We start from the raw sequence: 12,786 nt of genomic DNA on the forward strand, positions 1-12,786 counted from the left end.
CAAGTTGGGCATCTGAGATATATATGCACTAACTTGAGGGGGAGTGTTGGCATGAGTTGTCCTCTGCGAGATTAAAGGAGCTAGGAAGATGACCAGTATATTCATTAGCTAATTAAGCCCATAAATGTATAGCCATAATTGAAAGTTTACGTTATTTATGTTATGGTAACAATATGTTATATATATCCTCTTATTAATGTAAATAAAGTATTGAAAAAGAGAAAGATTTCTCTATTTTTCCTCCATTCTCTCAGTTCCTCTATGTTGAGGACGACTTTTTATAACCAAATTCTTGGTCTTTGTCGTATTGTTTATTTAAGGGATGCAAATTACGTCATTGCTGATGCTTATCTCAACGAAACTTAATCAAGTTGGGCAGTCAAATATCCATTTCTGGGGTAAGGCTCTCCGCCAACGGCGTCCTTTACTCCTCTATCCTTCTCGAATCACATGAGTGAAACTCTCTTACAGTCTTCACCTTGCTCATTTTTTGTGATCCAGAACAATTCATTTGTCAGTGTCCAAAAACTGAAGCACTTTCAGTTCAGTTAGATGCTGTGGTCCGGATGTAACTCATGATAATTATCTTTAAATAATAAAAAACATATATCTTAAATATTTTAGAAGGCCTCATTTGGCCTTTGTTCAACTTAAGCCGCCTCTGACAACAACAGGCAGGAATTGAATTTGATATGCACTTATTCAGACAATCCATGCTCGAGATTAGTTAAATAATCACTACACTGTGCACCAAGGAGGATACAAGGGAATGGAAGAGATAAACATAAACATGATTAATTTACAATGATCTGTATATACTAGACAGACATCACATCATGTTATTTCCAAGTATAGTTGCGTTTGTACAAACTAGGGCTAAGCTGGGCAGAATGTTTGTCTTCTAATTTGGCACTCAACAAAGAGAAGATATCCCAATTGCCATTATTCCAATAGGTGGAGTAAACATCTGGCACGTGTGCAACCTTCAAGTAATCTCCATCTTCCCCATTCGGATGCAGCGTCATAACTAGTTCTTTCGGCATGTTGAAAAATTCCAGTACTTTCAGAGTGCTCAAGTGTTCAATGCCTGATGGCACCCTCCGCAATGATGTGCAGCTTTGGACTATCATCTTTTCTAGACTAGGCATCGCTCCCTGCTCTACAATTATCATCTCGAGCCTTTCTAGTTTATTTAGCCCCAAAAACTTGAGCCGCTGAAATCCCTTGGCTCGAAAGCACAAGATCTCTCCATTGTAAACCTGTACGAATTCAAGATGCACTAGATTGGGCAAATATTGAAGAGATAGCAGTGGATCTTCACTTAACTTGCTCCATTTTAGAACCAACTTGACCAAACTGTCCAGTGAAGATATCCAATCTGGAAACTTCTCCATACGTCCTGCCAAGTACAATCGTTGAAGAAATTGAGGAGGCGATGCTAAGTAGTCCAGATCAATAATCTCGCTTTCTGTGATTGAAGTAACAGACAAGGCACGAAGATTCGTCAGCCTTTCAATAGAAGAACAAAGAGCCTTTCCATGTTTTTTCTTCAACTTAACAATTCCTAACCTTCTCAACTGTTTCAATCTTCCCAGTTCCAACATAAGATTCCTGCCTTGATGTGCCTCTACAAAGCAAAGCTTTTGCATGGATTGTAGACCTCCAATATGAGCTGGTGCCTTGAAACCGTATTTGGTGGGGATCCGGTCATGAGAATCAATTTCATAGCGATACACCAAGAGGTAGCAAAGTTTTCGGAGCTTCCGAATCTCGGCAGGCAATACAGAAACCTGGGCATGTTTCAGATCCAACGTCTCAAGATTCTTGAGCTTGCTAATGGAACTTGGAATGAAACTCACTTTGGTATTCCTCAAACTCAAATATTTCAAGAGGAAGAGGCTTACAACTTCATTAGGAAATTCCTTTAGAGGTGCACCTTCCAGATCCAGCACGTGAAGCAGCCTGAGACGACCAGAAAATAAGTTGTGCACAGGAGACTCATAATTACAATCTGCCACCCAGAATGTCAGCAATGAACGAAATCGAGAGGCAACATGTCTTTGCTGTTTACTTGGCAAGACATTATGCATCGACACACGACGAACTTTTTCTGGCCATATCGTGCCTTCTTCTTTGGCAATGGCCACAAAGTCCTGATCCTTTGCCTTTGTAATCATAATCTCACGCAGGAGGTCATGGACGCGGCATGTTTTGACCCGTCCATCACTGGTTGCCTTAACCACTTGAACCAAGCTTCTCTTCATGAGCTCATTCAGGTAGTCTTGTGCAACTTCCTCTACTGTCATTCCTTCTTTGCCTTTCACAAATCCTTCAGCTATCCACAATCGAATAAGCCTCATACGCTTGATTCGATTACCCACAGGGAAGATGCTGAAATACAACAAACAGGATTTAAGATAGTAAGGCAAATCATTGTAACTGAGTGACAGTATTTTTCTTGCACTCATCAGCATGTCATTTTCTTCTAATCCAGCACCGAGGCTAAGATGTACCATTTCCCATTCGTCTGTTTTACTCTTGTCCTTTGTTGCCAGAACACCACTAATTGCTACAATTGCAAGCGGCAATCCCTCACATCTACCCAAAATTGTTTCTGAAACATTCTTCAAATGTGGAGGGCAAGGGTTATCCTGAAATATCTTTTTGCAGAACAAAGTCCAAGATTCTTCTTTAGACAACGGATTTAAAGGGTAGACTTTGTCAGGGGAATCCATGCATGAAGTCAAGGCAACTTCAGTATTACGTGTTGTGACCAATATCCGACTGCCACAGATGTTGTTCGGCAACGCATGCTGGAAAGCACACCAAGCACTTGTGTGCCACACATCGTCCAGGACAATCAGGTATTTCTTATGTCGGAGGAATTCTTGGATGACACTCCTTAGCTTATTATAGTTCATGTTGTCCACACCTTTTGGATCTGGTTTCCTGTGATCACGGAAGAGCTGTTGAATCATGTCTTTTAAGAGGTCCTCTCTCTTAAAAGATTGAGATACAGTTATCCAAGCACGGAACTTGAAGTGTTTCTTCACGTCTGAATCATCGTAGACCTTTTTGACCAAGGTTGATTTTCCCAAGCCTCCCATTCCGACCACAGAAATCACTTCACGTCCTGATTTGCTTCCTTGAAGCCACTCGATCAGCTGCTTTTTGGGTTTTTCAATGCCCACCAGATCAGCTTCTTCTAGTAGAAGGGCATCCTTTTGACATTCAAGCCTAGGGATGTTGATGGAGCTTGATCCTTGAATCATTATATTATTTTTATTGCAGTATCTCCGATGTGACTCTGAGATACTGATCACTCGAGACTTGATGGTTTGAATTTTTGAGGCAATTCGACGCCGAGCTCTTGCATCCTTAATAGAGCGAGAGATTTTCCTGAAACAGGAAAAAAACCCGTGCCCAGTATCACTAGCAAGGGATAGGCTGAAATTATCGAGAGCATCCTCTGTGTCATAAGCTGCATCTCTCACTTTCTTGATCAAACATTTTAGAACAGGATCACCGTCTTCCATCGCATCTGCAAGTCTTAGGAAGGCTGTCATGAACTCAAGTTCATCACTGATATACTCTGCTTCACCCTGGACTCCTGCCATTTGTTTTCCCCTTTCTGCGAGGAAGTCTCCGAGCTTGGTGAGTAAAAAAGTAACCACGCCCTCAGACATGGATGGTCTTTTTAGCTTTCCAATTAGTGTTTCTGAAACTTCAGGGTGTGCAATAATGGTGTTTGGAGTTGGGGTTTGCTTGTAACTTTCGAAACTTAACTCTGTCTACATAATGGCATTGCATATATATATCCTTAACTTCATCGTATGTCTGTGTAATCAAGAAGGAAGAAAAACAAAAGGCTGAGTCAGCTAAGATAAAGAAAATGCTAGGAAATTTCCAAGCAACGTATAGTTAGATTCAACAGATTAAAGTATCTTAACTTAATTATTTAATGAGTAGCACAACCATTTGACAACGTAGACTGGCAGATGCTGATGTTGTTGAAGTAACAGATCAAGTGCCTGTTTGGAAAAGTAGTAAAGATTACTTTCTAAAATAATTACGATTCAACTAGAATCTCAAACACCGTCGTCCACGACGAAGAATGCATTGAAAACCATTGCAATCATATTAGCAACTTGCATCGATTGAGTGTTTTACGGGGCACTGAAATTGCCAGGATACTTCTTGTCTGTTTCAGTGCTTTTACACTGTTGTGCTTCTGATAGCTGAAGTCAACAGTTGTGACATAAACATCTGCAATCAAGTTTATCCAAACACACACCAATTTTAAAATTTCAATGGCATAATTTAAAGTTAATTTGTCTTGTATGTAAACACACACCAAGTTGTCAATTCTTTTATATATAGTGAAATCTCGAAACAACACTCCCGATAAAATATTCAAAATCAAAATGTATCATTCCAGTTTTAAAAAAAAAAAAAAAACAACCAGAATAGAATTGATAACTTGGTGTGTGTGTGTGGCAGCCACAAAACAGTAGTCTGAAATACTTTGAAATCAAAATATATCATTCCAAATAAAAAAAAAAAAAAAAACAAAGACAACAACCAGAACAAAATTGGAAACCTGGTATTTTTAGCAGCAGAAACTCAGAGCTAGAAATGAACTTAGAGATTAGAGTCCAATAGTGAGTTCTAATCACTACGTGCCAGTGACTTGCTCTAATGCCTGCGTCCGAATGACAGTAACTTTCCTAGGTCGAATGCCTGAGTCTATAACAGGATATATCATCCAACTTTTACGCTCTAGGTAATAGCACACCGAAGAAATTCATGCAGATTCAACTGTTTAAACAAGCAAAACATTTGTGAAGATATCAATTTACATGGTGTCCCTCCAGCAATCAAAATAAAATCATTGTTTAGAACTAGCGAATTTCCATGAATACATATATTTCATTAAATTAAATCACTAAAGAAAGAAGAAAAAACATAAATAAAGCCTGAAAAATAATCAGTACCAGTAGCAAAATTAAAGGCAATTTTTTGCATTTATAATATTTTTTTGACATGCACCGTATGTTCAATGTGTACAATCCTCCAAGACCTATCATGAATTTCTGGGTAATGGGATCTTTGGGTGCAGATCAGCTTCTAAGTGGAATTTTGATTGGTTATGGCTAACCCAGGAAAAAATATATATATTTGCTCGGACCTTTATGCATATTTTTGGGTCAGCTAATGCCATACAAATACAAATCTAGTTTATTTGAACCATGATATCGGGTTTTTTTAATGATATTTTATCTCCTAAATAAGCAAAAACCCTTTTCTTAAATGCTTGACCTAACTCAACAATTTCTGATTCTTTCACATGTCCATTGACATCAGAAAGCCTCAGACTCTGGTCTTCTTGGGACAACCTGCTTGCAATATCAATGGTCAAAGTAGCCATATCTCTTCTAGCTGTTAATATTCGCAAGACTATCGCGGAGTAGCCAGAATTGGACACGAGTCTATTAAGTAATATCAGCGCCTCCCGAATCAGCGATGTCCTGCATATTGACAGCAAAAGAAGCAATTATGGAATGGGGGCGTGAAAGTATATGCACAGAAACCAATTCAATGAGATCCACCGACCTAGAACAATCAAATGTTGGAGAAGAAAAGTTTGAAAAGAATTTCTTTACTCTCAACCCAACTTCAGAGCAAATGTTGAGAGTGTGAAAGGATTTCTTGGTGTAACCAAAAACCTGGTCATCATTACTCACCTTGCTTTAATGCTTCTTGCTGGCTCAGCCGAAGCTTCTACATTCATTTCTGACACTAACACTTGCAAAATCAACATAAGAAAGTTTGTCTCTCCACGTAACTTGTGAGTCCCCATAATTTCAAAGCCAGATTTTCCAGATGAGGCTAAAAAAGCCAGCATAATGATAGCCCGCTTGCGAAGTTCAATATCCTGAAAGCCATTTATTACAAAATGAAACAGATTGCATTTGCAGCAAGTACCATGCATGTGTGTGTCTGCGCCCTTTATGCTTTTACCAGAATCAAAGAATAAAATGCAGGAAGAACCAGATTACATAATGATCAAAGTCTTTTCATGCAGAAATGGATTTTCAAAAATAAAAACAATGCAATTTCATGGCCCTTAACTTAAAATGTGCTTTGCTACACAGCCCTTAGACATGTCCAATTAACATAAAGCAGATCATCAGGTAAGATGTTACCTAAGATATATTTTAACACAAGCTCTCTCTTGATAACATTCTATCATATAGAGAGAGCACAAATTCAAAACCAGAACCAAAAATCAGGAAAATGCTAAGGGAGCAATAAACTGCACATTAAAAATATAGAAGAAAAAAAAATGTACCACATCAAATTTTGTATTTAAACTAGAGCTAAATTAACACACCTACCTGTATGCTATTTCCAGAGCAAGCAATACATTCTGCCAAGCCCACAAGGATGCTACTGAATCCTTCGGGTGTTGAAGTATTTTTCTTGTTATTTGTGGAATCAGCAATCTCTTCCTCTTTACAACCAGAGCAAAAAATGCTCAACAGCTTGGAACCTTCAATTCAACAAAGAACCATAAGCTAGGAAGAGTTGTGGGGTTCCATGAAAGTAGCACATTGAGTGGATTCAAATCTGTAACTCCTAAAACAGGGTGTTGCAAAAGAATTCTAAGCAATTCCAGGTTGTGGTCCATATGTATTCATTTCAAATAAATAAGTCCAGGAGATGTCCTGGATTGAAGATAATTCGAACACAGCTTGATTGCTCTTCAGATGTTTGAAGATGGGCTTCTACGGTCCAAGCTCAGTAAGTTGGCTATATCCTGCTCAAAAGATGGCTTCTCAAAGAACCAGGAGCCAAATTGTGGTTGGTTTTTGGATTCAGAATTTGAAATCTCTACAAGGCATAAAGCTGCTATGAGTGAAACTTGAGGCATGAAGTTGTATTATATATAAGCTCATGGTCCCCATGACAATACTTATTCCTTAATGCAGCCATTTCTCCTTTCAGAAATTTTCATAGGTCTAACAGAAAGTACGAGGCTCATAAGAGGACAATTTCCAAAAATATTTTACCCCCATCACCTATCACAGACTTGATATGTTTTAGTGGGTAAAGACATGGATGATTCCACAAATCCCCAAAACATCTTAGACTCTAGTCATGATGAACAGATATAAATAAGTGTTTTGATGATCAATAATAATAGGTAAAAATTAACCATAACCCACTGTATACAGCACTTAAGAGAAACATAATTATAGAAGCAGTGTGAAACAACAGCTTCTTCTAATTGTTCAAACTTTTCAACTAGATGAAAGATAACCAAATAAGAGTAAAAAAACAATGGTGGGCATGGTTGCAATATCCTCAAAGTATATCGATGGGGGGTCAATTAAATAGAAATTAGGAACTTTATTTTCTACATATGACTTTCTGAGTGGTTTTTATTAAATGGTATTATTTTTGTTTGGCATTGGCTACATCACCACACATTTTATTTGATCATGTTTGACATACAAGAGTGATAGGTTATTGAAAGTTTGACTATTATTTTTTTCCTATTGTATTCTAGGTCTCCCTGAGGATTCAAGGAACCCCTTCTCAATAGCTAGGGTTTATTTTCTCTTTCCCTACCCATACTACAAAAACACATAATATGCATTTTATATCCAGAATGTTGCAACAAAAGATATCGGATTCAGTTATTGCAGGAAACCATCGGATGCTAGCAAATATTTATGAATGGCCAGATGACATGACTTTCTTTCTTAGCATATATTTGTTACTCATTTCAGATACAAAGGAGCATTTGAGATAAAATATTTCAAGTTAGTGTACATGAATTTATTCTGAGCATTTGAATATCAAAGAAAACTTTTCTACTAATTAGATGTTTTACAACTTTAAGGGTATAGATTTGCTTCTTTCTTTTAACAAAACTAGAACATGCATATAGTCGCCAGCAAAGCTCATGAAATGGTATTTGCAAGCAAGAAATCCTGGTCTGCCAGTTTTTTACTAGACACTGACTACTGCTTATTCATTTGGAGTCAACAATCAACAAAATAGGTTAGTTTCCAAAATATTTGATACTGGCACTAAATAGAGACCAAGCTAGTTAACAAACTAATGGAGCTAAGATAGACATCATAATCAAATGGGGAGAGCAGATCAACTTGGATACAACCTAACAGATTATAAAGAAGTTTGACAGACAAGATTGACGTTACAGCAAGATTCTAGCCAGAAAGAAAAAACAAGGAAAACTAGCAAAAATCAAACTGGAAGAAGGAACAAAATTGGTCTAGACTTACAATTTAGCAACAAGAATAGAAGATGGAGAGCTTCCTTTTGCACACGTAGGCCAGCTTCCCCTTTTAGCAATTGTGCTATGCTTTCAAAAATTGGTGATTGACCAAACCTTTTCAAGAAAAACTACATTCAGAATATATATAAAAAAATATATTTCTTTTTGACAGAATATGAAACCAAAAACTCACTTTTCCATCTCTGTTTGAGCATTACTACTCATCAGAATCACATTCATGATAGAGACTGCCTCCAGTCTCACACATTCTTCTGTATTTCTCACAGCAATCTGAAGCATCATTTCTAACAACAAAACCCAGTTTACAGAAGAAAGCAGCAAGGAAATCTCAGCATTCCAGCACCGTTTCTTGCACAGGTGTTTTGGATAAAAAGATTTAATCCCGAGCAAACTACAGCCCACATTTGATGCCTCGTAGCTGATCATACTAAACAGATCCTGGCCTTCAACACTGTCCCGGGAGCAAAGTCCCTCAATCTTGATATTGTCCCTGAGTAGAGTGCACTGGAAAGATCAAATCAAAGTTCATAAGAACACAAACACAAATTTGGAGTTTTTAGGAGCATCACTTTAAAGAGCACCAGATATGCAGAAAACAAAGTACCAAGTCCTTTTGCCAAAAGGATGTTATGTAATGACCTAGATATGAAGGTGAATATTTGATGCTTATGAACTGCAGACAAAACTAAGAAATGCAGGTTGTTGCTTGATTTTTTCTGCACTCGGCTCAGCCAGCTAAACTATCCTGATTCCTGACAATTTCCAACCATTTCCTCTTCGTTTTCTACTCAATAGTGTCAGTCATAATTCAAGATATTCTATAATTTTATTTGGTGTATCAAATTGACCAGAGTTGGGATCTTCTATGTAATTTGGGAAGTTCTAATGGTCTAATTACTTTTAGAGGCATTTAAATTTTTCTGTATATATTAAAAGCCTCATTCAAGATGCAATACAAGCAATGCCCATATAATTATAGATTCTAAATGGTATTTTGACAATCTATAATTTTGAATATTGAACAAGAAACAAATCAGGAAGTTATTTGCAGTGCAATTACAAGTGTCAGTCAGCACCTTCTGTTGAATAATTGTCATAGCATAGAATCCAAATTTTGATCAGAACAGGTAAAAGAAATTAAAACATCAAGACAGTTAATGAAGATAGTTCTAACCCAAATCACAAGGCATGATGTTGCGTGCATAAAGTTGCAGTAATTTATTTTGAAGGCATGAATGAACTTTAAAAAAGAAAAAATGGCATGTGAGCCATAGTAAACTTACCCTCCCCATTTTGCTCCCAAACTCAATAGTTGCTTTAAAAAGGCTAGCAGTATATGCAAAGAACTAGAAAGAATGGCAACCTGTACCCGGAAAGAAAAGTATTCCTTAGAACAAGATAACAAGAAAATAATTGAATTTGACTACAATTACCAAAAATGGATTTTAATCACAAAGTATAGAAAAACAGAGTCTGAAACTCACATGTGTGACATCACAAAAATCAAGTAAAGATCTAAACAGAGCTTCCAACTGTAGCACTCCATTATTGATCTGCAATATAGAAGAATCAAACAGAAAACAAGCTAATTGGATGCTCAAAATAATGAGTGGAGACATCCAAGGAAAATCTAAGCATGCCTTATGTAAGGAATGGTTTGGGACATCACACAAAAGAAAGTTAGCCCTCATGTTTCTGCAGGGATATAAACCTATCTCAATATCCTTGTAGCTCATGTGAATCATACATGGTTTCCCATTCAATTACCACGGGCAGTCAATACTGCTGGCACAAGCAAATGTAAGGTCTTTTTTGGCCAAGGTTGGCAACCATTTTTCTTCCTTTATTAAGCTACATCCGCCTTACTTTTTCTTCTTATTAAAAGAAATCCCTTAATTGTAAACCATGGGATGTGTCTCAATGATAAAGGCCTAAAATATATCTTTATCTCCAATTAAAAGCACATGAAGTTTTTTACAATACAATACCTTCGTCAATACAGAATACAGATGAGAAACTTTTGCTGCTTCAGATGCTGGAAAAGAGCACATATGATACTGCAAAGCTGCATGTGAGGAGCTTTCGTCTTGCAAATAGTCCATTTGTACTTTGGAAGACATATTCATATTCATGCTCATGCACCCAAAAAGAACCTGAAAATCTGTTGGGCACGTCATGAACAACTTGGAGATCAGATTTCTTCGCAATTGTTGTTCACTTGTGGAGCCCCAGATTCCAAGCAACATTTCAGAAAGTTCAGGGTGAGAAGGTGAATCATTCTTCAATTCTACTTTGGTAAAATCAATACTTCTCTCTGTCTGAACTCCTATGGCCTTGGATGTAGAAGCTGTTAATAAACATAAAAACAAAGCACGGTGGCTTCATGTCAAAATTAAATAGATGGCAACACAAAAGAAAACACTATGGTAATAGAAGTTTATCCAACACATGCACCTCACCTATATCAATCTGACCCTCTAAAGGTTTTGCACTTTCAGAGTGCTGGGAAATTCCATGAGCACCCTTGCTGTGATCCCCACGCTCCCTGCCACTATAGCCATCCATTCAAAGAATTTGTAAAGTGTAAATCACAACAATTAAAAAGGGGCCACTGTCCAATTGTGATTTTATATCATACAAGCTAAATAGATAACGTCAATGTGAAGACGAAAAGAAAAAAAGAAAAAGAAATAACCAAGGCCATTGCTAGAGAAATCTTTCAAACATACTAACTTAGAAGAAAAATGCCACCAAGAACATTTAATAGCTAGTTAACCACTCTGAGGCAGCCAAACTGTGAGCTGGATTTGGCAATGCAGGGTAAGACTGGCAGGACCTAAGGTGGTGTTTGAGTAGAGATAATCATCTCTATGCCATACATGCAATATCACATACCCATCAACTCAGATAAATAACCAAGATAGTTGGAAAAAAATAAGTAATACCAAAAAAACTCACAAGTTTGTCTTTTTTCGGCTGTGAATATGCACATCTTTTTCTTCAGTATCGGCATATAAAGATTTAATTTGCTCGTCTCTTTTCCTTCTATCCTTCTTAAGTTCAAAGCATTCTTGTTCCTGAAATGGATTAGCAATTCATCAAAACAGAACCCCATTAAAAAAGATAAAAATTTTCAAATAAACAAACCAATGAAAAATCATAATTCAGTGCAAAATCAATGAAAAATAGCTTGAAAGACTAGATAATTAAGAAAATAAGTTGATGGGTAAAAAGAAAAACAAAATCAAGCATGGATAAACACTTGAAACATTGTGATAGGGTGGGAAAAAGAAAAAGACTTGCCAAATCTGTAAGGTGCTTTGATGCGCGTCCCAATTCTCTCTGTAGATTGAAAAATCCATTAAAACTGAATCAGAAATTTCATTCCTTTTTCCCTTGAGAAAAATATTGTATCACATACATCTATCACTCAAAAAAAAATCTAAAGTAACGTTAACTCTGTCAAGTTCCGATATTGGATAAAGCCCCAAACGAAGAAAATATGAATCCAAAGAAAGAAGCAAATAAAATAAATTCCCAAAATAAAAGAAAAAACCTTTAGGCGATCAATTTCTAGGTCTTTGGCATTATGTTTGGAGGCAGATGTAGAAGGAGCCGAATGCGAGAATCCGTTACAAAAACGATCAAATGTTATGCTGCTGCTGTTGTTGTTGATGCTGAACTCAATTGGTCTTTGAGAGAGTTCACGCGGAGGAGAGTAGCTGATGGAATTATTTTGATAGTCATGTTGCAGTTGTTGCGGTGGTGGGAGGTAGGGGAGTTTGGTGGTGGTGGTGGTGGTGGTGGTGGTGGTGGGAGGTAGGGGAGATTCGGAGGAGGAAGGGAGTTGAGAAGAGAGAGCGAGTTCCTCGACTTGGATTAACTGATCTAAGAAATCAGCGTCCCATTCTTCAAACCCTTCCCCTTCCCCTTCCCCTTCCCTTTCCTTCATTTCTCTCTTCCGAGTTTTTCTTCTTTTTTTGTTTAATGTGCGTTTGGTTTTGGTTTTTTCTTTGGGTTTTATCCATTTTTCATGTACATGACTTAATTCCAGAAAATTTGGGGGGCGCTGCGCCGAGTAAATTTAAAATGTCACAGTTTTAATATTAAAAAAAAAATACTATTTAACATGTTACTGTTTAAATATTTTAAAAATATTTCGGCTATTATATAACAAGTTCTTGACTTTTTAATATTTTAATATATTTTTTAGACTAAAAAAACACACGTCGTAGCGCGGGCAAAAAGCTTGTAGTTGCTAAGTTCCAAAAATCCATTCATTTTTTCTGAACTTTGCAATGGATAGATCATTTAAACAGCGGCATTAAGATATCTCGAAATTTATAACAAAAAAGCTATCTATAAATGTAAAACCAATGATATCTTGGTATTGAGAACAGTTTTCTGGCATCCATCATCGTACCTGTCACATTATTCACAGAAGGAAAACCTGCAGA

General features: G+C 37.1%; 2 protein-coding genes across 3 annotated transcripts; both read right to left on the reverse strand.

Moving 5' to 3' along the window:
• Nucleotides 1-760: 760 nt before the first annotated feature.
• On the reverse strand, nt 761-3,915 carry LOC118039193 (disease resistance protein RPM1). The gene has a single exon (XM_035045811.2). The coding sequence runs from the start codon at nt 3,684-3,686 to the stop codon at nt 840-842; it is 2,847 nt and encodes a 948-aa protein (XP_034901702.1). The 5' UTR covers nt 3,687-3,915; the 3' UTR covers nt 761-839.
• Nucleotides 3,916-5,001: 1,086 nt separating this feature from the next.
• LOC118039197 (protein SENSITIVE TO UV 2) lies at nt 5,002-12,363 on the reverse strand. 2 transcript variants are annotated; one of them, XM_035045815.2, is made up of 12 exons: nt 11,886-12,362; nt 11,633-11,671; nt 11,288-11,406; nt 10,789-10,880; nt 10,318-10,676; nt 9,814-9,882; nt 9,613-9,692; nt 8,502-8,819; nt 8,316-8,422; nt 6,399-6,553; nt 5,745-5,935; nt 5,002-5,528 (listed from the first exon to the last, which is right to left on the reverse strand). In XM_035045815.2, exons 1-12 carry the CDS (start codon nt 12,279-12,281, stop codon nt 5,234-5,236), a joined length of 2,220 nt encoding a protein of 739 aa, XP_034901706.1. In that variant the 5' UTR covers nt 12,282-12,362; the 3' UTR covers nt 5,002-5,233. The 2 variants fall into 2 exon arrangements, 1 of the variants encoding a protein (XP_034901706.1); XR_012168864.1 differs by having other exon boundaries at nt 5,390-5,528; nt 5,614-5,935; nt 11,886-12,363.
• Between the last annotated feature and the right edge of the window lie 423 nt (nt 12,364-12,786).

This window comes from Populus alba, chromosome 1 (assembly GCF_005239225.2).
Source record: "Populus alba chromosome 1, ASM523922v2, whole genome shotgun sequence".
In the NCBI taxonomy this organism is placed as follows: Eukaryota; Viridiplantae; Streptophyta; class Magnoliopsida; order Malpighiales; family Salicaceae; genus Populus; species Populus alba.